The 26,717-nt window shown below is 39.1% G+C and overlaps 1 protein-coding gene across 1 annotated transcript in view; it reads right to left on the reverse strand.

Annotated features, from left to right (window-relative positions):
• The window catches only part of LOC122768820 (contactin-4), a 150,722-nt gene that overhangs the window by 44,204 nt on the left and 79,801 nt on the right, over positions 1–26,717 (reverse strand). Inside the window, exons 2-6 of the mRNA XM_044025068.1 lie at positions 17,918–17,979; positions 10,895–11,044; positions 6,467–6,590; positions 4,580–4,755; positions 2,382–2,477 (exon numbers count right to left, since the gene is read on the reverse strand). Of these exons, the coding sequence (XP_043881003.1) occupies positions 2,382–2,477; positions 4,580–4,755; positions 6,467–6,590; positions 10,895–10,955 (457 nt within the window). The 5' untranslated portion in view covers positions 10,956–11,044; positions 17,918–17,979. The remainder of the gene's footprint in view (positions 1–2,381; positions 2,478–4,579; positions 4,756–6,466; positions 6,591–10,894; positions 11,045–17,917; positions 17,980–26,717) is intronic.

The following is a 26,717-nucleotide window of genomic DNA, read 5'->3' on the forward strand; positions in this document are numbered from 1 at the left end:
TCTATACAAGACACTTATGAGCTAAAATACTATGGCCACCCCTGCTTCATTCGGTGTTATTGTTTGATGTAAGGTATGGCCTCTACACGACCTCCGAAGGAGCCTAGTGGTACCAGGCTCCACTGTGTTAGCAGCAGATCCGTTTAAGTCCTGTAAGTTGCGAGTTCGAGCTGTGAAGGATCAGAGGTGTTACAGAACATCCCTTTCAAAAAAAAAAGCCAGTTTGACTTTTGTCACTCCTCAGGCCAGTGTTGGTAGGTTCTAACCACTGACACTGTGACTGTGTGAAAACTGCAAGTTGTTTCTGTCTCTGTGGAGACCCTCAGCCACAGCCATCTTTGATTAGACCGTTACACTTGGCAGAGAAGACCTGGGTTGGAGCCCCGGTTGGAGCCCCGGTTGGAACGAGGGCCTTTCTGCATGGAGTTTGCATGTTCTCCCCATGTGTGTGGGGTTTTTTTGCGGGTTCTCCGGCTTCCTCCCACATTTTAAAAACATGCAATATGGGGATTACGTAAATTGGTCATTGACCGTAGATGTGAGAGTGAATGGTTGTTTGTCTTTATATGTGGCCCTGCGATAGACTGGCGAACTGTGCAGGGTGTACCCCGCCTGTCGCCCTATGTCAGCTGTGATTGGCACCTTCTGCGACCCTCATGTGGAGGATAAAGCGATAGAAAAGGGAACGATGGATGGATGGATTAAAATCAACGAACAAAGTGCTTTACAAAAGTGTTCAGACAAGTTTAAAGCAGCAACGTACTCTAAGACAGCATCAGGATTAAAAGTAGGATTTAAAAGGTTTCATTTTAAACTGGAATATAAAAGCATCAATAATAATGGAGGATGTGATATGGGATGGAAGACTATTTCCGGAGTTTCTGGGCCAGTGACAGAGAAAATTCCATCACCATTTTAAGCCCAGGTTATACTTTCAGATTTAGGGACAGTTTCCCTCACAGGGCCAGAACAGGAAACTCAAACCGTTGACCATCACCTGTGCTCACAATGTGCAGAATATGTGTTCATTCACTATTTATTTCATCCGCGGCAGCCTACCTTTTGTAGATAACATGGTTAACATATACTGTACGTTGTGTCTGTCTATCTTTTTCTTTCTATTTGTATGGATATTTTTAGTTTTTCATATTTTTTTTTAATGTTAGCTTGTTTTTCTTCTTTATTGCACTGAGCAGGTTTAAAAATAAAATGTTCCATCTCTATTTTCTACTTAAGTACAACTAAGTGGTCACATAGAACGTGAGATTGAGTACACAAGTGCAGAACACTAGACTGACAGACGAATACACTATTGTCTTGTACAGAAAGGAATACTTGGTCATTAAATTATCTTTGAGATAATTCCCCATATTTTTATTTCTGTTTCTACATAGTTTATATAGTTGGTGAACATCACAGCAACAAAAGACTTGCAGGCACATAATCTCATGTCCTCAGCCTGGCTCCTTTTGGACCACTTACCTATTGATTGCTGTAAGGAGCTTCAGATGATTCTTCCTTTAATAAGGTGTATCCCTGTGTTCCTCAAGAAGTGCATCGACAGGCATCGAAGAAGCTTTGGCATCGTTTGAAACATTTTAGAACTGTTTTTCAATTTCAAAACACCTCAAGCTCACACGGTTATATAGTGCAAATCCCATCAAATGTGTGACTATACTCTGTTTAAGGGGAAAAATACAGAGATGGAGGCTTTTTAGAGGGTGATGGAGGGAAGGCTGGAGGGCAAATCGCTAAAGTGTGGAATCCCATGTGGCCGCAGGATTCGGCTGGAAACAGAGAGTGGAGAAACGTTGGTACGCTGGCGTGAAATTGTGCTGGTGGGCAACGAACAGCTGCAGGAGTGCGGACTATTTGAGGGGGCCTGCTAATCAGCAGCACGCAGACACAAGTCAACTCACAGCTGTGCCACAGGATAAATGCTCCCCCAGCCACAGCAGGCTTTATTACCCACAGATAACCTGTCCACATTGAGGGTGGTGGGGAAAAAATGACAGTTGGGGAAGTGGAGCAGCGCAGACTTTATAGATGACAGCCTTGTCACAGATCGTATAGGTGAGAAAAGTGAGCTTAAGGTTAAGAAGTGCGATGTGATGAAGTATAGATGTGAAGGCAAGGGTCTGAGCAGGTAGAGTGGTGGCTGGTCATAAAAGAAAAAGTTCCTCACCCGACAGATAAGGGAAAAAAAAAAAAAGGGAGAGCGGCAGAAAGGGAAGTTGGTAAGGTGTGAAAACAAAAGAGACACAGTGGTGTTACATGGGTTTAATAAGAAATGGAGTGAGCAAGCATTAGGACTGCTGAGGCAAGCAGGAGTTTGAAATGACAGCAGACTATGCAGAAGAGTTAGGACAGACTTGCTGTACCTCCGTAATGGGGTGGAGGGCCACAGAGCAGAACCACAGCTTGACCCTCTCTCACGGACACCATGTTCCTCGACTTCTTGCTGAAGTTCTGCAGAACTGTTGAAATAAAAGGGAGGGGGGGGGGAAAAAATGAATCTAAAATACTGTCTCCAAAACTCCAACTCGTCAGGGTTTGACAGATTTAACAATTTCTGGTGACATCCCAAGAAGGACATTTCATTCTTCAGAATATGTCTCTGCCTTGCACAATTCAAAGCCGGGATTTCCCCGGTTATTTATCACAACATGTGCGGCAGATCAGGCAGACATAGGATGCACCAATCAAGCTTATGGGATTACTCCCACCTTTAATTAAATGCTGGTGTGCCATGTGAGAGAGTAAGCAGATTAAAGACATATCAGTCCAAATGTCTATAGAAATGGCAGCCAAGTCCCAGGAGGGATCTGGCAAATATCAGAAGTGGTCAAATCAGTACTAACTAGATTAAAAATGCCCCTAAATCAAGACACAGTGAAATCCCCATTCCTTCACTGTTCTACTGGTGGTAGATGGCACAGTCATCTCAGATTCCGCAAATGACTAAATTCAGGAATTTCAAGCATGAGGAAATTGGCAGCGAGGCCTGTTTTTGAGCGCGGTTCATCAGCACTGAGACGTTGTTCGAATAGCAAGAAAAGAAAACATCCCACATGATGTGAAATGAAGGCTGTGATTCGTACTTGACAAGGTATTTTGAGTATTCCCTCAAATAACACAGTCAAATGACTATGTCTGTTAAATTACACTGTCTGAATGGTGCTGCATGGCTGTTTCAGAGGAAGCGGTAGATTGAAACAGGGAAAAACCTGAAACAACAGCAATTTTTTTTGACAATCGAACAATAAGCTGAAATTGTTAGCGACGTAGCCACAATCCCATCTCTGTGCGGTTTAAACACTTTGTTCCTTCCACATAATTAGAAGCGTCTAATGTGAGACTGCAGATTGCAACAAGAACATGATGTAAACACTCTTTCACAACTCTCTCCCCTCTCTTCTTCTTTCTTGGGTCATGTATTGAATGTATTCCATGTTTACGTGTATAGGTTTTCACTTCAAACCATAAAATGCCCTTGTCTGAAGCACGTACAGTATAAAAGGCTTATTTCTAAGGTTAAAATTAAAAAACAAACACATTTTATTTTAAAGCCATTATGGACTAATGCCATGGTTCACAAACTGTGGTATGTGTAGTACGAGCACCACCAGAGACACGCAAGCTTCCTCTGGTGGTACATGGAGGAAAATGCTGTTCTGTTGCATAAGGTATTTGATCGCTAATGCAAACATACTTATGGCAATTTGTGCCAATACATCCTACAAAATATGACACACTATAGGCACACTAGAAATAGCTTTAACAATTTATCAATTTGTACATACATTAACAAGATATTTAATGTTGAATTGATAAGAGACCCTCTGACAGCAATTCTAGGGATGAAACCAGCTGTGATACCCTGTAGGAAAAAGATGTATCTATTACAGATATTACTGGTAGCAGCAAAGAAAACATTTACAATAAAATGGCTTAAAAGGAGTCACCAAACCAAGCTGAATGACTAAAAATTTTAAGAAATATTTACACTATGGAAAAAATTACATATTCACTGAGATTGCAGAGGGAACTTTTCATTGAAAGGTGAAATATTTTTTTTTGTTTCTTATCTTCTTTGTACCTCTGGACATATTGCCCTGTGGACAATATGGAAGAGCATGCGAGTGTTATGACCCCCTGTAAATGATATTGTTTGTAATGGAATGTAAAAGGAGAGCTGAAGAATATATAAAATAAAAAAAATAAGTAACAAAAAAAAGAAATAGCTTTATATTCTGACGGCAATAACTGATATAAAGAAGAGTATTAACTCAATGTCTCAGGCTTCTGACTGTAACTCTAGGAGAATCCCACAACACTTTATCCATTTAGGAGCTAGTCAAAAGCATGCACTGTGATGAAATGTGTTACATCATGTTATAACATTTTCCTTTGAAAATCTACAAAATAAAGTGAACGCCTTTGAACATTCGATTGTTAGTCTGACTAAAATGAAATATGTGCAGACTAAAGCCAACGGTTTCATATATGATGATGAGCTGGAGCAGTATTCTATCCCACAGCATCAAATCAAACATAACTGAATAAATCATTTGCTCACATGCAAACTGGATTTTTGCCTCCCTGCTGACAACGGTCCCAAAGGTGTTGGTGGCGATGCACTGATAAACGCCTCCATGATTGATGACATGAGGGTTGTTGATCAACAGGTTCCCCTCGATGAGGCTGAAGTTTGGATCCGAGTCTGTGTTTATGTCTCTGCCATCCACCTTCCACCTGTCAATGAGATAAGTCGAAAAAACCATCATTTGGGAGAGAAACATGTCAGAAGGCAGTTCAAATGTTCTCTGCCTGTCTTATATCTAATTAAAGACTACACTTACGGTTTTTCTCAAATGAACACTGATGCAATAAATTCAAAACACTAACATCAGAAGTGTTGATGTACTTTTTGAATTCATGAGCCCATGGAGCGTAGTAGTGTGTCAAACTTTTATTTTAAATAAAGTGTAGGGTTCCGTGTCTTTATAAATGACATTTATATTCATACATGCAACTCAAATAATACCTATTTCACATAGCATATAGCAAACATCTTACTGTACCTAAACACAACGAGAATTGCTACACAGATAATCAATGTTCATCAAGTTTTTTGATGGCTTAAGAATGATTTGAAATCAGGGCTCCCTTTGTCAAAACACTACACACAGCTCACACAATCACACACTCCACACAACTCATATCTTTTACAAAATTAAACATAGTATAGTAATTTATAAAGGCACAATTATGTCACCATACGACACCATTAAACCCTGTTCTGTTGCTGAGCAAATTGCAACAAAATTGCATTTTCTAGTCTAAATATGGCATACACATGACTCATTTACACATGATTGATATGTTTAAAAGAGTTACACACTGCTGTGCTCAATTGAACACTTAATATTTCTGCTTTTCCAATGATATAGTCAGTGTTCGAGTTCAAGAATATACTGAACAAACACACAAGACCAGAATTAGAATAGAAATTAGACACTGGATTTCTCTCACATTGTGATATCAGTCAATACATTACAGAACTTATTCTAAACAGACTTTACTGTAGCGCATGAAAACAGCCAACTTTTGTGGAGATGAAAAAAAAAACAAAAAAACTATGAATTAGAAAAAGCAGAAAAAAACAACCTCATAATTTCTTCACCTAGCTGAATTTGGCCATAGCCCTTCATCGCCACAGCAGGCTATTTCCTGTCTGTCAAGACAGTGAGGGAAGACCCTGCATCACTTTTGTCACAGGCCTTCTCCAGGTCTACCTCGTATTGTAACATTGCTCTCCATTTTCGTTGAAGACAGATAAACTCACCTGTTGCCTTTTTATAGTGGTTTTTTTATAGTGATTTGTGAGTTTAAGTGTCCGACAGGAGTGTTCTATGAGTCGGATCACAGGTGAGGTGTTTTTAAAGGCAACGCTTTGAAATGGCAAATCATTTCATGTTATATTTCTGGGTTTGATGTAGAGAAATGTGTGTAGTGTTTTTGCAAAAGGTGTGTCACAGAGAATGTGCTTATAGTTTTTTTTTTTCCTCCTTTTGCATGCCAGGTTTCACTAACTGTGTGCTATTTCAAGTATGTAAGTTATAGAAAACGGTGGCCTCTTTTATACTACAACACATTATCAAAGTTTCCACGGCGTTGTATTTTAAAGGTTACCATTTCTCCGTGAACAAATTAGAGTATGCATGCAGATCCAATTAGCTGATTTAGAGTTTAGGTTGTTAATACACGAGCTTCGTGTTTTCAGAATTGTGTGCATACTTGCATTTTGTCGTGCGTGTATAAAATGGGGAAAAACTGCAAAATGTTAATAAAGAAAAATACTTTCAAGGCAGCACGCCAACATTAAATGCTCTACATGTATAAAGCACATGTTTCACACTCTTAATCACGGTATAGACAGTCAAATGGCCGGCTGAACACTCACCTGTAATGTGGAAGCGGGTTCCCCTTTGCCTTGCAGTTAATAAAGACCTGCTTATCATCAGTGCTCAGAGGGAAAACACTGTCACTGGGCTCCTGAGAAAAGACAGGACCGTGGCGCATATTCTCTGCATTGAAGAAAAGAGAGAAAAAAAAACAAAAAAACGCACATTAGCTGTACAATGGTGCAGAGCCAGTGACACTGAATTAATGCAAAAATAAATCACTCATCTCTGTATATAAACTCTACAACCATGTAATTAGCTGCCAACAGGGCTCTTGGAGTTCATTCTGCATTTAATCAACCCTCTCATGCACATGTCACAAGGCAGATAATGCACAGTGATGAGAGAGCAATTAACTTACGATAACCCAATAGCATGTGTCTTTTTGTTTTTTTCCCCCCTCAGTGTCAGAGCGCTTACAAGCACAGAGGTCGCTGTACGAGTGTAAAAAAATACAGATGAGTTAAGGATCACCTCTTCAAAAAAAAACATAACATCCTTGTGGTATTGGAGGAAAAGAGTGCACTGTTAATTGTGAATTTTGTTTCAAACATTATCACACACAGTAAGAACAATTAAATTACCTTTGAAACTCAGACTGTGCAGTTTTCCAATTGCTGTTTTGCATTTAAACTACAACAAACAAGACTTCAATTTAAAGCTGTAGTAGGCAAAAGAGGAGTCTAACCATCAAGTCATGTAATGCTTATGTTTTTGGGAAGAAGGTTATATCACCTAAGCCCCTCCCACTAGATGAGCCCAGACAGTCGCATTCACTTCATATGAGACAAATGGCCTGAGGCAATATCGAGTTTTCCATTTAATTTGCTAATTATAATCTATGTATGAATCTATGTGTGATTCCATCCACTGCTGTTAAGGGAATATTGGGGGATAGTTCATTGAGATAAGCAGTAGGTAGTGAAAACACCCCTCAAAAAGTTAATGGCACTGTATTTTTATGTGTATTTAAAAGGCCCATTAGATATGCCTAGGTTGGTTCAAAATAACACGTTCATTTTTTAAGTTAGGAAAGAAAGCTTGAAAAAAAACTGCTTTTTCAGGTTGAATCAGGTTTTCAAGTTTCTTTATTCTGTTATTTTTATTCTCATCCCGTCTCTCCTGCTTTTCACATCTGTCCACATTGCTCAATGCCCAAACAGCCTGACCCACCGGGAACTGCAGATAAGGAAAAGACAAGCAAAACTCTGATTGACTAAATGGATTTTATGCCCAAAACACACCTACATATAATTTATGCACTAAATAAAAATCCTTTGCTCCTTGCACCTCACTTTGTGGCTCTATTACATGCTGTGCAAATATCAAACATGGAGTTCAGCATACCCCGAGGCACTCATGCCACGAAATGTATACCACAATACACACTATAGATCCTTTAAATAGGGCTCTATGCATCCAAACAACATGGGTTGGAGTTCAGGGTGAATTATGTTAGAGGGATGTGCAATTACCTGAACTGATTAGTTTATTTGTTAATTATTTCATTCTGATCACAATAACAGTGGGATTACTTGGTTATGGTGTTTAAATGAGCGCTGTAATCATCAGAGTATTGCCTTACTTTGGTCATAATGCAATTATTAGAAAGCGTGTAAAGCTGTTGTCCATAGGCAGGTTAGAGTATGAGTCTGTTGTTCTGGTTAGCTCCAGACACACTTTCAATACACAGGAGTAATTAAAAGATGTTGCACTAATCACTCCTGTGAAATTTCAATAGATGCACACACACACACTGCTGTCCACCCTTCCTTCCCTCTGACACCACATATGTTACACCAAGCTGCACACCAGCGTTGCTCTCCAAAAAAATATCTCATTTCTCTTTTTGTGCACTTGAGAGGATTGAATGCCGTTTTCTTTTTATAAAACGTCTCTAACCTTGATGAGGACAGAGAGTTCTCCCTCCCTTATCATCATCATCATCCTCCTAATGAGAGTGGGAGTCTTTGCCTCAGGAAAGGGCCTTGTTTTCCAAGCCTCTGAGGGCGGTGCTTCATTTTTACCTTGGTTGCAATGTCCTTTAAATTAAACAAATTAATGAACCTTTAATAGTCAGGCCATTTCACCTGGGAAATGATCGGGTGGCTTGCGCGTATGCTACCCTATAAACACACCAACTGGACTGACCACTGGCATACATACGCACACACACACACATTACACTTAATTAGGTTTCATGGGAATGCATACAAATGTGAGCTGAAAGCGGGGATATGTACGTACAAGACCACAAGCAATGCCGTACACATTCCCCTACATTCTCTGACTGTGTTTGCGGGCTGCACATATGTACCACAGCGGGACTGCTGCCCGAGAAATAAGATGCTAAATCAATGGAAATTAAATCATAAATAACAATACAATAGAGGCCACCCCATATGCTACTACATAAATTAAGATGTATTTGTTTGGTGACTTGAAAAATGCTCAATTGAGCTCAGTACACAGAAAATCTGAAAATCTAAATCTGACTAGGTGATGGAGGCTACACATTTTCCCATATCATAAAGCGCTGGTGCTCAGTGAGATTTGAACTCCTCAGCTGTAGCTCATGCAGGTATTAGGAGACTGAGCGCTAATGTTATTCGGATTTTTCCTTTCACTCCATGGATGTATGTATTTGGGAGAGCAGAGTACAGAATAAATTAAAGTTGAGAAAAGAGTATGTAGGTTTTTTTTTATAGTGTCTGGCGACACCTCATGTAAGCGGCAGCGGTTGGACATAAAGCAAGACAATTGCATAATAAAACAAAGAGGCATAAAAATACCAGCGAGGGCAAATTCTTTCCCACGGAATAGTTTATCCGCAGATGTAAATCCAACAGAGAGTCACATTTAACAATGATGCTGCTCTGATAAGACAACTTCAAAATGTCTCATTATAACCATTCTCATGACACAAGGCCATTTCAGTTTACCTTGTGATAACTAGCAAAAACAACACCACTCAATTCTGTCTCTTCGGCTCGTGTTTATCCTGAGATGCTTTGCTGAGCTCTTTAAAACAGATTTGTTTATTTCTGGATATACTGTTTGCAGAGTAGTGCTGCATGATAGCAATGTGATAAAATTCAGGTCAATAAAGATCATAAGCGCTGGGCATATTTACTGGATAATACATCTGAAATATATACGTATGACAGAGTCTGTTTTTTTCTGCGTGTATGCTGGATACTCACACTTCCTATTGTAATCATAGTTTGTTGTCAAGAGCAACTAAAGTGATGGTGGACATTAAAGGGAACTAAACAAAAAAGGTAACAAAATGTCGTTCGTGTGGAACTGGTTCGGACAGCGCAAAATAGATTAGTAGATTAAGACAGGGCAGGGAATTCTAGGAATTCAGCCAGCCAAGTTTCTGGTACGGGTCGGGTAGTGCACACACACCACACGGATGTTCCAACCACATTCCAACCACCGACCGGCATTAGTACAGCATACTTCTTCTTTTGCGTCTTTTATTCTCTTTCTAATGTGCAGTCGAAAACACGTCATCAATGGAAAGCGTTAAATCTTCTTTATCAGATGATTCCTTCTCTGCTACCAACGTAGCAACTGAGGTGTATAGGCTTAAATATGTTCTTTTGCATATTTGTACTGTTGGAGAGCCAAGAACAATGCCTCTGTTTAATTGTGCTTACACCAACAAGAGCAACAAATCTGTTTCCGAGAACACACCGCATGCTATAGGACATCATCATCATCATCATCCCCGGGCAGAGAACCACAACCGCACACTAAAAGATAATTGGCCAGATTTCAGTCCCGATCTGGTCCTTCCAACAATTCTGGTTGTATTCCGATTTCAGGCTGATTTGAACAGATCTGACTAAATTATCCTGCAGTGTGAGGGACTAACAGATGAGAATTTAACGTCATAGGACACACCAGCATCTTCCCGATTTCAAATCACACAGATGTGATTTTTACAGAATTAACAGTGATTGGGCCGTGAGCAGAACCCTGCAATATCCAGTGAGAGCGAGTTGACTGGGAAACGGATGTTGTGCACTGTTGTTTAGAACGTTCACTTGAACAACCCAAGCTGATTCCATCTTCTCAGCCATGACTTCATCCACAGCTATTAACCGACTATGACAGTCTGCCTCCATGTCTGTTTATATTATGAAGTCATCATATACCAAATCCCTGGAATCTCTTGAAACCGTTTGATTGAACACCTAGTGTGTCCGTCAGTGTGAGGAAATATATTGTGATATTTTGCCATTTTGCCATATTGCCCAGCCCTACTTCTGCGAACACAATTATTATTACTATTTTTATTATAATAATACATATTTGTCCCTTTCATAACAGCAATATCATGCACGGAAAATAAGCAACCTATTTCCCTCTAAGAGATGCAGGTGTGTCATAAAAGGCAACTTGACTTGGCATCTTACCAGCAAGGCACTGTTTGAGTGACAGAAGGATTAACAGTTCCCATGGCAACATCATCTTCATTTTCCAAGGTCAAAGATTCTTCTTCCCATCCAGTTGCCAAAAGAGTGAGGAATTGTTTCCTGTTTCCTAACTCCTTACTTCCTTTGGCCCTGAAAAAAAAGGAAACATAGGAGGACATATGAGCACTGTGGAAAGTAGGTGATGCAGATTACAACGAGCCTTTTGGGGAAAAAGAAAAAAAAAAGGCTGGAACTTGTGGAAAATTGGTGAAGCATTAATAATTCATTACACCAAAATAAGCAGAGCCAAGACACCATGCTGAAGAACTAGATAGCAGTTGATACTAGGGGCTTTTCTTTAGTATAGCATCTCCCATGAGTATGGAAAAGAAAAAAAAAGTCTCACAGCATCTGCAACAGATGAGCAGAGCATTCTGCCAATGGCAATGTTAAGCTTTCTAAAAACTGTTGGTTCAACATCTTTACTCTAGCAAAGTGTGTGATGTGTTAAGTGCAAGGCATACACAGCATCGCAGGGGATTCTAAGGAATGAAGCACACACACTGAAGTGAAGAAAAGAAAAAAAAATAACCCTGTTCAAAGCATTAAGACAGCACATTGTTCACATATCATGATGCTGACAACTACAATGACATTGATTCCTGACAGAAAAAAGTACAAGTTTTACTACAGTTTTTAATACAGTAAATCTGGACTCCTGAGTTAAATCTTCTATAAGCTTTACCAAAGTAGAATGACAATAACATAAATCCTCTCCACCACAGAATCACAGTTGTAAAAAACATACACACCATGGTATTCTGAACCATCCTGGCTCTTGAGTATGCCAAATAAACTCACTGACCATTCTTGTCACTCTATTACTGTATTATGTATTACTATTACCAAATAAAGTAGTCAACTGTTGCTGTAGCATCTGCTTTAAGGTTTGATATGTCATGCTTCTGTGGATGGTCTTCTACACACCACATCAGTCAGTTGTCATCTGCTAGTTGATGCCATGTGACATCAACGCTAGCAATCAATGAAATAAGTGTACCTAATAAAGTGGCTGTCGAGTATTATGTTAGATTAGGTTATACTACTTTATCAGATGACTCTGAAATGTGTCTTTTGTCCCAAGATGTCCAACGTTCCACACAAACATAAACCACACCTTTAACATAACATGACATCAACCCTAACCCAACATGGAACATCCAAACTGCCACATAACCTACAGTATATGACATCTAACGCAACATGCGGTACGACACTGCTCACAGTGTCTCCCTAAACCTACTTAAACCCGGCCTCATTTAGTAGTTTCACAGACTGAGGAACAAAGGAGTTCCTCAGTCATGCCAGGATATACTGTACATAATGTATGGAACATAAAAAAAGAAATCATACTAATGATTTTTTTTAAATTGTATTACTCGGTGGCTGCTTCTCTGACATTTGCTGTCAACGTACCTCTGAAAAGAACTAATAAATGTGTACTGAATCTTTCCGTCTCAAGCTCTCTTTTTTGTCTTACTTGGCAAAATCATGAACTACAATTTGCAGCAAATGCTGCCATAATGCTTTGGGGGACAATTGTGTCATATTACTTATGTGAAATTCATGTAACCAATCACACTATAAATTGATAAAGAAACAACACGGTAAGTAAGACAAATGTGGGATCACAACCTTCAAATAATTATTATTTTGATATGAGGGTGAATGGCACTTATGTGAAAGCCTGAGCAGGCCGACACTGCCTGTTTTCAGGTCTGTGCCACAGAAAGAACTCCAGCATTCAACTTTATTGCGTACATCACAGACTTATAAGGAGCATGCTTTTCTCATTAATTTAAAATTTCTCATTAGGTTAATCTCTAAGGAGATTTGTGAGGAGCTGCTCACTGAGGACATCATTAATAATGATACTCATAAGCTGTTAAGTCTCACGGAGTCTAGAAAGATGATTGTCATGCCTTTGTGTTCCTATTTAATTCATCATTTTCATAACAAATAAAGGAGGGTTCACAAGTTTCATCAGTGCCAAAAATGACCTCAAAATAAGCCATGACCCAAAAACGTAGATCCATCCTTCATCTACAGCGTCACATGAGGAGCAACAATAATTGCATGTAAAGAGCCTTGAGATAATGTATGTTATGAATTGGCGTAATACAAATAAAAGTGAATTGAATTTTCTTTCTGTGGACCAAAAGAGCTCACTTACTGAATAAGACTCCTATTACCATTTGAGACAAATGGTTTCTGAGCGCAGATATGTGGACAAACTTTGCCTACAAATCCTTCTAAAAACATCACATTAGCTTTCCTTAGCTTTTCTTTGTCCTTTTCTCCTTTGCTACATTTTTTTTTTCTTTTTAGTAAATCGTTGGCGACAGATGAATGTGGCAAAACAGGGCGAACCACAAATCACACCAATGTGTAGGAAGTGAGGCAGCTTTACTCTGCTCTCCATTATTTACTCGTAGAGGGAACAATGCTTATCATCTGACTTTCATCATGTCAGTCAACCTCAATGATTTGGTTTGAAGAATATTGGCATTTGTTTTTAACGGACTGCCATTATGTTTGGGATGCTGCCCACAGTCTTGCCACGGGTCTCAATCACATATGGAAGGATTAATCAATAATGGGTGCTTTGGTTGATATCTTTCCTTATGAGAGTCACTGGGTTGATATATTCCCTTGTTCAGGAGAAACCTGATGAAGAAACTTTATACATCGAACAATATGAAGCCAAATCCTTCTGACCGACTTAGAGAAATATTTCCCCAAGAAAGTGTTTTACCTCGTGCTATTCTCAGCTTCCTTTAGAGTCAGAGGTAATTATGTGTTGGGTGAATAGGTGCTAAGTGGATGACACGAAGCTGCATATGGCAATTAGATGCAGTTATTATATATATATAGGCTCTGCATGAGAAACTTTAAATCGATGCAAAATGTTTTCCAGACATTTTGTCAAAACGCCTATCTGCAATCGATACTGTTATAGGCCTGCACCTGTAACTAATTCCAAATCAATATGTTTTAAATGCAGACATGCTTGCCAAGTGCCCTGTGAGGACAGAGCCTCAGAACGAGTCAAATTACATTCAAATAAAAACAGAAAAAAGAGCTGCACTTAGTGAGCGCTCTCATATTTATGACTGACAGTTACAACGAGATGCCCTTTATATCATTACATGTGGAAAAAGTACGAGTGTGCTAATATTGATCAAGTCGATTTTTCTGAGCTACAGCTTAAATGTGAGAGCTCTGTTGCTAATGGCACTATTTGACATACAGTATTCTGCAAAAGTCTGTTGTTTTTACGTCTGTCAAATTCTGTGATCAATGGCATTCCAATGGGAAGGATGTGACTGAAAGTCGGTTGTACACATTAGCAGGCTGTCAATGAGTTTAACTCGTACAACATGTCTATGTAATGCTCAAGCACAACTTGAATAAACCCGGTGTGATAGACCCTTTTCACAGAAAGTGGCGATTGGAAGTGCAAGTGTGCCGGCTCCAAGAAGTATCCGTCTTCAAATTTCCACTTACAAACGTCTACATCTTTAATTTGAGTCTCTTTAGGTCCATTAATGTTAGGCTTTTTTCAAAAGGTGGGTGGGTGGCGGTGTGGGCTGTAAATTAAAATTGAAATCATAAATATACTGGCTGCAGTGAAGCTAGTATTTTCAATTAAATATCTTCCCTTAATTGCTAATGTCATATCATTAACATTTTAGTCTCATGCATGTGAATAGAAGACTGATCATTTGCCAATATGGGGACCCTCAATGAGGAATTGCAGCCATTGGTATGTAGTGGATTGTGAGTATATGGGAAAAGATTAGCGTCCACTGCAGGAGGTTGAGGTTGTCTAACAAGCCCCTGCAGCCATGAGTCATTAGTGCACATGCTGTGCCCAATGATCGATGTTAATTTGTGTCTGTTGCAGTCAGCTATCCACTTTCACTGTCAAGCTGATCAACTTTATTTCCTCTATACTCACAGACATGTGTCCTTTGTTCATTTTGCATTCAGAGTCAGACTTGGGGAACCTGATTGCATTTAGCCAAGAGACAGTAGCTGTTGCATAATGTGGAAACACATGCAGAGGCCACAGTTCTGTAAGGTATATAAGAGAGGGAACTAGCACTGCTCCCCCTGTCAGATAGCACAACTCTGTTTTAATGATGCATAGGTCCTTGGCATCCTTGGGGAGGATGTGTTCCTTGGTCACAGTCCAGAAATTTAAAGTAGTTGCTTGTGATTCCCATGATTAATTTATATACCCTAGAAAAAAAATACAATGGTAATATTTCTTGTGCCCGGCGGATGGTGGTCGCAGGTGTCGGAAATACCAAATGGGATGAGGCCAAGCTAATGGTGCCTGGAAGGGAAACTATCTGTCAGAGATAATCCCTAATACTGTAACACCCTGGCTTAGATAATGTGCTTGCCCCGCCTGTCTCGAAAGCCCACGATATTAAGATCATTGTGGAGAAATGATTAAATGTGTTATGGATATTGACACTTACAGTATAAATGTATATAATCATGAGGGAAGTTTTGCCCAGTGTAATGTTTAGAGAGTATAACCTAGCCAAACTGCGCTAAGAATTAAATGAGAGTGGAGGATGTCTTGTGAACTCTGATGAACCATACGTCACACCGTTATCATCTGAGTAATTTGTTGAACATGTGACTGTAGAAATTAACTTCAACTGCCTTGCAAGAGGTAATTAATCCCCTTTTTTTTTGCCTCTCAATGATAAAAGTGACATTGAACATTACACAAGGCCCCATTAGAAACATCAGCCACATGTCACATTATCATGGCCAGAATGTCCAACACAAAACACATATCCTTGCTCATTACAGTCATTAGAGGGCGACCAGAAGAGGAGTTTCAAATACTGAGAGAATGACAGTGCACAAAAAAGATGCTAGCAGATTAACTGGCCGATAGCCCCTTACTGCCATTCCCAAAGGAGAAATCGTCAATAAAAAAAGTATTTCTAAGAAAATCTGCAATAACAGGATCTTTCACAATATTCAAAAGACCAAATGTTTAATCAGTGAATACTTGTCCAATAACTGAATGACTACTAATGGCGTAATGCATTATAAAACATGGCAGAAACAGCTAACGTTGGTGGTGAGTGGATAGCATGTGTGTACGCAGGCATACTGAAATGTACAGATTTCCTTGAATGCATCATTTGCAGGATCACTGAAAGCACCTCCTAACCACTTCTCTAAACTCATGGTGTGGACCCTGCATTACTTAAACTAGCTCTCATGCACTGTGTAGTCATCGGACACTTCTGGGTACAGCCGATGCCAAAAGGTTGTAAATGTCCTATTGGAGCCAATTAATCAGCTACAAAGATTAATCGGTCAACCTCTAATAGCAATTAAATAAAATGCTAACTTAAAATCTGTACAGGCTCATTGGTTCATTAATCTGTGTCATCACAAAAGGTGCCATAATATAAATCGCAAGAAAAGCCTGCTGCTCTCAGGTTACAGTTCATCTTCAATCCACAAGGGAGCCCGAGCACCTCTGCAGCTCAGATTACAGACCTGCCATTCACTGTGCAAGTGCATATTACCCGCTGACTATGAAGAGGAGGAGAAGAATATTGAAAGCTAACACACTGTCACTTCAGTATAGACTCAGCAAACAGAAACTCACATGAAGCCTGGGCTTGGAGAGATTGTAGATGTGAAGTGAATATATTATTGTATTATAAACATGCAAAGAAAGAAGATCTGACAAACAAAAACAACGGATTTGTTTTTTTGGACAGATTTTGTTTTTTTTAAGAGAGAGAGAGCTTCTGGGTCAGGATTTATGATGAGCTTTTGAGTTGAGCAAGCTGTAAATTTAATTTACCACAGATTACAAGGGTTATATGTTTTAAGGGCATCCCTTTAAATTAGGTGCTGGCAGAGAAAATGTTTCCTACTCGACGCAGTTTTTCAAGCGCATACTGACTAGTTGATTACATTTGTCAATTCAAACATGTCCAACACTCAGGATATCCAACTCATTCAAATTTAAACTCAGAAAGCACAAACCTCTGCCAAGGCCGCTAAGTTTCTGTAGCGTATCACTACCAACATCTAATCATTTCTCCCACTGACCTTAACCTACAAGCCGAGAAAATTTGATCATAATCTGTTCTTTACATTGTGCTGCCCACAAACAAACATGAAAACCCTCTTTGGAGGAAGCTACAATACATCCAAACCTATGCCTTCCCATTAATTGAGGGTGTAAACTGTGAATCAGTGCTGCAGAGTGCTAGCTCAATAAACTGGTAGCTACCTAGATGGCGTTCTACACTTCAAGAGGAAATAATTTACACAACCCAATAATTGCATATATTTTTTTTATTATTTATTTATTTAATGTTTATTTTTATTATAATTCTTATAATGTCTTCCCCCTTTTTTTTTTAAGAGTGTTAGATCTAATATCACTCAGTTAATGCCCTGTGACGATGGAAAGTTTCAGACGTGAATTCTACTGCCCAAAAAAAACCCAGTTCAGCAGTTTAATGGGATAAATAAATGCTTCTTGCCATGTATAAACACAAACAACTTTATCATTGGCCTCATTCTTATCCTCCATTTGGATCACCTTTAGCTGCCACTAAGGTAGCAGCTACTCTTCCTGTAGTATATGTGTATCTTGTCACTTATTTTATATTAACAACTTACTATATAATTAAAATGCTGGATGATTTAGCCAATTGTGCTCAGAATAACCAGAAGGTCAGCACACAGCATATAGCAATGACCACAATAACAAACAATCGGTTTTGAATTAATGGTACAGGACATGTGCAGATACATATCTGCCCCCACACACATTTCAAAGAACAGGGGATGACGACATGGTATGACCGTTCCTGTACCTAAAAAAAAACAGCTATGGTTGCAGTCGTTTAATAAATAAAACAGCCCAACAGAGAGGCATGTTTCCCAGGATTGAGTGCTCACCGAGTAAGTGGAGTCTGCTCGCACTTCTTCTACAGCCAACACAAAATCAGCCCTTTGGTCAGCTGAGAGAGAAAAAGAGAGAACAGAGGAGACATGAGAAAAGTATTGCGTATTTTGAAACAATGATTTCAAGACAAAAAGACTAAACCAATCATAGTTCAGTAACAAGAGGGACATAAGATGCAAGATGCACCTGGTGGGTTGGGTTGCCACTTCAACACAAGTATCTGTTACATACTGAATATTTAAACAGTTTATGCGGAAGATGAATCTGGAGGTAAACATACTAAAAGTGTCAAACCTTGTAGATGAATGTTCAGCAATGCACCACCAACAGTGTAGGGCACATTTTTGATTATATTTCATGAAAATGATGGCCTCACTGCAGGCAACAACCAAATGCAACACTTGTGGGCTCATTCAATGATGAGAAATAATCTCTCTTATCTTATAGTATAATCATGCAATATGGATTATATGGTAGCCTATATAGCAATAATGCCATTAAAGCAGGTACTTGTGCACTTTTAAAGAGGAACTACAATCAAGGCAGCTGGAGTCAGAGACTAGGTGTTTTTGGGGTACTTCTCCCACAGAAATCCACTGTAAATGTTGTAAACACAACAAACGGAGCAGTATTTCTACCGAGCGAATAAACAGGAGCATGTTGAGCTCGATGTGGTGTCATCACGGGATATTTTATTCTGAAAAGTAAACCGGATGTTTTGTTTTCATACTTCCTCTTCCACTCGTTCATCCCCCCCCACTGCTGTGCCTCTGGGGGCGTGGCTAGAGGAGGACGGTTAGTGACGGCGAAGCGGGACAGTGACGACAACATGGGAAGAGCCAGCTGATACAAAAAATGTAATGGGAGGTGTTTATCCAGAGAAGGCAGTACATACACCCATTTTTAACACAAAATACCTAATTCAAATACTTTACACAAAACTACCAAGCGTTGGACCTGGATCAGTCAATAATATTACTAGATAACGATATACACTAGTTTTAACCTGAAAAAAGTGGTTTAGGGGTTTCGTTACTCTTTAATTGAGACAGAAAAACTGGCTTTAATTGTGTGGTACATATTAGGCAGAATTCATGACAGACGTCATATTTGAATACCCTTAGAGTGTTTGCTGCTAGACAGCCTCCAACTGGGAACTGATGTTTGTAACCCATTCTCCTGCACTAAATTCCAAAAGTGCAGCAATTTAAGCCTGTGGTGACACAAGAACAGCCAGTGTACTGCTGCCTCATTTGTCACAGTTGGTCACATTGGTAAACTAGCAGATCAACAACTAGTATGTGATGTAAAACTACTGATTGGACTTTGGTGTGAGAGAGTGAGCAACACAACTTTCAGTTTCCAGTCAGAAATGACTGTTCGATGGAGATGAGATAAAGTCACAGACATAAGATATTTTACACTTAACCGTAGACATCATTTTACCAAGTGTGCTTCCCTTATAAATATGTATTTCCTTGTGTCCCTGCTTGCAGCTATGTCTTCAGTGAAAGCAAGTGTCAGTGCCTTAAGCTGGCTTCCTGCGACAGGGGTTGAGCCGGGAGCTCAGCACATTCAGCACCGACTATGTGTCAATACTCCACAAAAACCTGAACTGTCCCCTTAATCGCTTTGCATTGCTGTTCATGTGAAATGAGAAGCTTTACATAAGCTTAATTTAAAAAGTTATGGGGGGAAAGTTGTAACATTCTCATTATTTCTAACATTCCATACATAATTGTAACGTGTTGCCAATGTAAATCCTGTTAGAAAAAGGTAGAAGTCCCTCTGTGGCCTTTTTGTTGCTGCATTAAAAGCAAATACCCTTAAAATGAACTGCTGAACAAAAATGTTGGCTACTCAAATGTGGTACACATTTAGGGATGGTAATTCCAAACAACAGTGATGCTATACCCGACCATGTAGTGACAGGGAAAATAACTTTTAAATATAACAATGGGAATTAATGCTCAAGGCATATTAAACCAGGCTTCATTTCTTGGTTATATTCACTGTGATCAAATTCTGTGAAACTCAGCAGGCTTAACTGGATGGCTTAAATGGCAACTCCACTACAATTGAAATACCAATGATTAAATGAGCACTATTGGCTTCATAATGATTTCTACCAACTCATTTAGCATCACACCTTTTTTACTGCAATTCATTGTGTCAGCAACTAGGGCCCATTTCAGGCGCATCGTCCATCAATGGAGGAGGAGGAGGAGTGCAAAGATGTAACCGTCACACAGTGTGACAAAAGGCAGTGCTAAGCGACTATATCCTCCCCTAATGAGATTTATGCAAAGGCTAACCCGAAATAACGATTGTATAGATTATAATAACACATAAGGACAAACATAAAAAAGCAGTGCCACGTTTCTGAAGATAAATTGTAAAATTCATGAAGCAAAAAAAAAGGCAGGTCACAAATATGTACTTCTGAACACAAAAAGCCCACTTGTTCTGATCACTGTATACTGTGTGTGTGTGTGTATGAAAAAGTTTGCATATCAGAGTAAACTTGTTTTTCCTTGATGAAGCATTTTTACACCAAAGAGGATTCTTTCAACATGCATCTCAGGTATGATGCAAGAACTGTGCTTGAGGAAAACAGAACCCTGATATAAACAGCGTGTTATGAGAATTAGTTTGGGAAACTTTTCAGCAACGGGAATTTATTGAAATTCAAGACCAGGCCTTCTTCAAAAATTGAATGTTCTGCATAAGCAAATGTTAATTTGTCAGTGCTGTCATGACTTAACTGAGTTACGCAGGCAGGCCACAGCCCTGTTTGTCATATTTGGAAACTACACTAACTTGATTGTTCATAATTTTCCATGCGCCTGCAGTTTTCAGCTCTTCAGACAGGCTCATGTAATTTCTATTTAATGTTTCATGGTAAAGCTCCACAAATCAGGAAATGTGAAACAAATGTTGCATTTATAAAATCTCAGATCACTGTTGAAACATCTGCATCAAATATGAAACATTATAAAGAGTGTGAACATCTTGAAAAATGCCCGATCTTGAAAAATGCTAAGACGATCCATCTCTTCATAGTTAAATGGTAAAATACAATATATTCTCAATCTTAACATTGTTGATTCTTCAGTTATACATGCAACTCTATTCTACAAAATGATTTAGTGTGTGAATGACAAACAATTTGTTCAATAATATATGTATGGGTAATTGTTTCTCTTAAAGAGTGAACTGGCATACGACTGCCACAGACATTACCACCTAATGCTTAATCTCTGACAGTTATTTTAGCCTATTTTACCATATTGTTTTAGTTTTATGGTAAACTGTTTCACAGAACTCGCACGTTTTTGTTTTAACACTTTTGAGGGGCATGATAATGGGCTTAGGAGGTCAAGTGGATCCTCCAGTGGTTCAATGTGTGCAGCAAAGTGAATTGAACCTCTAAGTGCCTCTGCTCAGTGCTGGCAGTGTTTATGTGATATGTGATTCAAATACAGGTAAATGCACTGTATGAATGTGTGTGGATAAATGGCTGAATGGCAACACCGTACTGGAATGTGCACCGAGTGGCTGTCAAGTCTGTGTGAGTGTGCAAGTGAGAAGAAAGAAACAGGAGGAGCTGAGTGAATCAAAGCTCTACTCCCACTGCTGTAGCACAAAATAAGATCTGAACTGTAATATTGGAGCAGTAACTGCAAACATGTTTGTTTTGCAATCGAACTAAGCAGTTCAACACAACACAATGCACACCATCCCCCAATCCGAAGTGAATGATAAGGTGTTCATTAGTAACATTCTCATGGGTTTGTGAGTCTCACAGCTTCCAACAACCTCCAAAAGCAGGCAACCGACCTCAGCGGACACTTTCTGCTTAACCATATGCAGTGTACACAACTAACCAGCAATTAGAGGATGAATGTTGAGCATCTGGGTTTTCATAATTGGAGGAGAAGAAAAACACATGTGCAGGCTAATAATGAAAATTACGTTTAGAAGGTAGATCAATAAGTAGAACCCCATTCAAGTACTAATGTGAACCTAATAGGGTTGTAGCTAGGGGCCTTTTTGAAAGACAATTTTGTACCCATTAGTAAAAGCCCATTAGGAAGCGTTTTTGCACCTTATCAAAATGTACCAGTTTACAATTTGAATGGACATAACTTTTCTAAGGAACTTTTTGAAATAAAAAAAAAATTTGTACGTGCAGCAGGTAAAAACTGTATAAATGTGTTCCTTCTTTTGATTGAATTCTCTTTGTCATCATCGAAAGGTACATTTCTGGAAACACTGCACTAGTGAAAGGAACCTTTTCCAAATGCGTACCACTTGTAAAGTTTTTTGAGTGTACACATGAATGCTAATGTTTTAACTGATACATTCAACTAATTTCCCCATATTAACCTTCTTTTCCACTAAAATTACTGTATACTCTAATTTATGAATTTAGCTGAATAACCACCCATGAACCCATGAAAACCCCTCAGATTGCCAGTGGTTGGTCCATGCTGTGGTGTTTTTTTTGTTGTGTTGTTTTGTTTTTCATCCATGAATGACCCCTGGTTGAACTGTGTCAACACAAATGTGCTGAAAACACAACGTGTCAGGGGGAGAAGGAAACAATAATTACACAACTGAGATTAATGACAATACAATGGCCACTATTTTATATTATTCCTCTTTCAATCAATTTTTCACTTTCACCAAATGATGGATTGATAAAAATTGAACGCTGTTGCATGTTGGAAACATTAAGATCAGTAATGCTGACTGAAGCCAAAGCTGATAGAAAGCTATGTAGAGTCGGGAGATTACATGAGGTTTCTTTGGATATCTCTCTCTCTGTACATGTTTTATTGAAACTCTGGTTGTCCCTGTAGAAATGCTGGACATAGAGGTCTGGATTACACAGAGTAATCAGAACACTGTGTTTTTGGACAGACATGATGGTGTTGGACCCTTCAAATGTAATTTTGCTGTGTTGTGAGGAGCACAAATGAAATTCCAGCCATCTCCGTGGAATTGCTGAAACAGCAGCACTGGTCATGTCAAAACCTCAGAGCACATAAAACTATGGAACCTACTTGAGACCAAGCGAGTCAGGCACGGGAGGGAGAGGGAGAGATTTAGAGGTTCCATTAACCAAAAAATTCAATGGCCATGACCAACACATCACTCAAGAACATTAAACAGGGCAAAACATGCAATTTGTTCTCAATGAACGGAGGTCCAAACCATAAACTGTGCTTAGAGCATGAGGAGCTGAAACACTCGGGCTTACAAAGATATAAAAGAGACTTCTTGTCTGTTTAGATAATAAACTCTAAATAAAAGGATATATCTGCATAAATTACAGAGACTAATTTAAACATTTTCTCAGTTTAATCCACACTGTTCCTTTGGACTGTATTTGTATTTTAAGTGCATCATTTATTGGAGATTAAAAGGAAAGTCCAATCTCGAGTCTTGAGCTCCTCGATGAATCAAGATGTGTTGGTTTTAATAAATAAATAAAAGTTGATGAAAAACTACAAAACTGAATCCACTTTGAAACACATTCAAAAAAAAAGTGGACGTTAAAGAAAAGGGCTCCATGACGTCGAGTTTATTTGAATGTTGGCTCATTCAAATTAGAGTGTGAATACTTGACACAAACCTTTTTATATAGTTACAGTATGTATGTAATCATTTCGATGTCAAGCAAGAGAAAACAAGCAATAACCATGGTGATGACTGAATGAAAAGGGACAGGTTAACACAAACTCAGCTTACATGAACTGCTTTGGGTCCAGGTCAAGTTATTTTTGCACTCTCACCCTTGGTTCAGTTCTGATGTGACCACAGCTTTAATACCAAGTACATCAGAGCCGATACTGTGATAACACAACATTCATTTTCAAGGACTTTGTGCATGCTAGACATACAGTTTATTGCTTAAGGAGTGGACTGAGTCTGTGTGAACATCATTCTAAATAGAAGAAGGGGGGAAAGGTGTAAACATATATTCACTTCTGCCTCTGACATGATGCAGTGTCCTCTGACTTGGTGTTAACAAGATGTAACACGGCCAAAAATAACCAGCTCCGATCTAGTCATTCACTTTATCTGCGACACCAAATTCAAAAGGATAAGACTGTAAAACTCACACTTTTCCAAATTGGGGAAAAAAACATATAATAAAAATGTTAGTGTTTATATTTAGCTTTCAAACAAATGGTTCTTACATTCAAACATTGAGTTCACACAATGCTGATTAAGTCTATCAGCTCCACACAACTCTCACTGTTTTTCTCAGTGTGTGTGTGTGTGTGTGTGTGTGTGTGTGTGTGTGTGTGCGCATGTGTCACCCAGCGACATTGGCATGCTGCACGCAGGAAGTTATTTTATGTCCAAAAAAATGGTGGCAACATTGACTACAGTCCACATACAAAAAATGCAACATCATCTCTGTGCATGAAGACCAAACAGAAGCAGAACAATGACATCAACAGCAGCAACAAAAATGACCAAAGATTACGCATTGCAGCTTCCGACATTCATGTGATATTGAGGGTTTTTTTGAGTTCATGTTTTTATTGTTCTGATTTTGACCAAGATCACTCATCTCTATCCCAAATCTGACTTAATTCATCTGAGTTTGTTGAAAAATTATGAAATGTGGACAAACCTTTGTCCAGACCAGGGAAGTCTTGGTAATGCACCCGAGGAAATTTGATAAAGTGAGTATACTACTGGCAACCTGTCCAGGGTTCACCCCGCTTTCACCCTGTGTCAGCTGGGATTGGCTCTCCAGTGGCCCTCGAGGGGTGAGGGTAGACAATGGATAGATGGATGGACTAAGTGCTACTCTGAAACCTTGTTATACTGCAGTGTTCTCATGCTACACTATCCCAGACAGTGACACAACAAGCAATAACCAGTTTCCCAAACAGGATAACATTTGAAGCCACTGCATCAACTACAGTGAAACATAATGAAATATAAGTGCTGGACTTCTTCATAAAGCACATTTCATTCACACTCTGATGGCAGAGTCCTTGACTATCTTGTGCAAGGACACCTCAACACAGGAACTGGAGGAACCAGGGATCAAACCATTGATCTCAGCTATTGGGGACATTCCGCTTTACCTCCTGAGCCACAGCAAATCCATCTTCATTAAGGTTTGTAAAAGCAGATGTTTGTGTGGAAGACCATCTCGAAGAAGACTCTAGAGAAGATTTAGTTCAAGGCCTGTATCTCCCCTAATGTCAATTTGTGTTGCACAGATTAAGTACATTTTAATTTGAAATTACATGAGACTTAAAAAAAAAAAAAATGAAATAATCAATGGCATTTTCATATAAATAAATTAGAGCTGACAAAGTTGACTTTAAAGCCGTTGCATGCTGTTAATTTAAAAGGGATCAATCACATTAATTCCCTCTTCATCTAGTTCAGCTCCCGGTCTGCATTTTAGGGCTTTGTGCCTAACGAGACGACTCCAGAGAGATGGGAAAGCGAGTCTAAACCACAGCCCACAGAACTTTCTGAATAACGTCTGCAATATAAAAAAAAGTAGGCTAACCTACCTAGAGCATTTTTTTTTTTTTTTTACCTGTCACAGAAACACAAGGTCTTCAGCTTTGCTCCTGAAATACAGTAATCATACTTAGGATTCTGCACCCAGTGTCTGAAGTCCTTGTCAATGACTAAAAGACAACTGGGAACTTTAAAAAAAAAAAAAAAATTGGGCTCATTTTATCCTATATTTGGCGTGCTTCATACTGAGCTGCAGTTGGACTCATTTTCAGCCCAGGGGTTATCATACTTTTCATACCAGCCTATATCAGTTCACAACTGCTCATACAGAACATTATACTACACTTTTTCCTCTACAACATCAGTGATTTTGTGCCTCACCAGAAACCATTTTTATTGCCAATGACCTTACTATGAAATATAAATAAGCCTCACACATGAACAAATGTTCTCTGCACCTGTTTCTTGCGAGTATAACATCAATGAACACCTGGGCTGTGCAACAGCCTCAGAAATACCTTTAAAATACTAGATTTAAAATTTCAAAAGTACAAGTTTCTATAATTTTAATAACAAAGCTACCACTTGAAGAAACTGAATCAAAAATGCTTTTCTACACTCACTACTTTTGATTGTGTATTTATGTAGGAATCTTCCCATTCTACAGCTATAGGCTCAAGATGAAAGCTTAGTGCACCCCGTTCCTCTCCTCCAGCAGCAAACTGCTCTGCTGGCTACTGCAGTTAACTATCGACAACAAGCAACAAACACCCTGTGGCTTTGGTTCACTCATAGCCATATTTCTGACCTAAAACATGCCGCAGTAAAAGCGAGAGCATCTTGCGATGCATCTAATGCAGAGGTCAGACTACATGATTAATTTTGTCTGTTACAAGGGTCACAATGGCCTTAAATTCATACCATGACTTGACTTACAGATGACTGACAACACGGTGGGACCCAACGCAAACAATCATCACCAACAATGTAAGGACATCGGACAGAAGGGGGACTGGACCATAAGGTCGTGCTACAAGACTGAAAGAAGACATCATTTCAATAATAAATAACAATCATATTGTACATGATACGTGATCGGAGACTTCAATACTTTATTTGATAAATAAACCATACTTTAGCCGTTTCTTCACCATCACATTCTGGCATTTGTTTCTTAGCTTCACTTTACTGCAAGCAGGTTTATTGCCTTTTTATTCCCATCTTCCTCACTCGCATACGCTCACATTGCATGTGTGTGTAACCTCTCTGGGTGTGTTCTAAATTTAT

Source organism: Solea senegalensis, linkage group LG4 (assembly GCF_019176455.1).
Source record: "Solea senegalensis isolate Sse05_10M linkage group LG4, IFAPA_SoseM_1, whole genome shotgun sequence".
Taxonomy (NCBI): domain Eukaryota; kingdom Metazoa; phylum Chordata; class Actinopteri; order Pleuronectiformes; family Soleidae; genus Solea; species Solea senegalensis.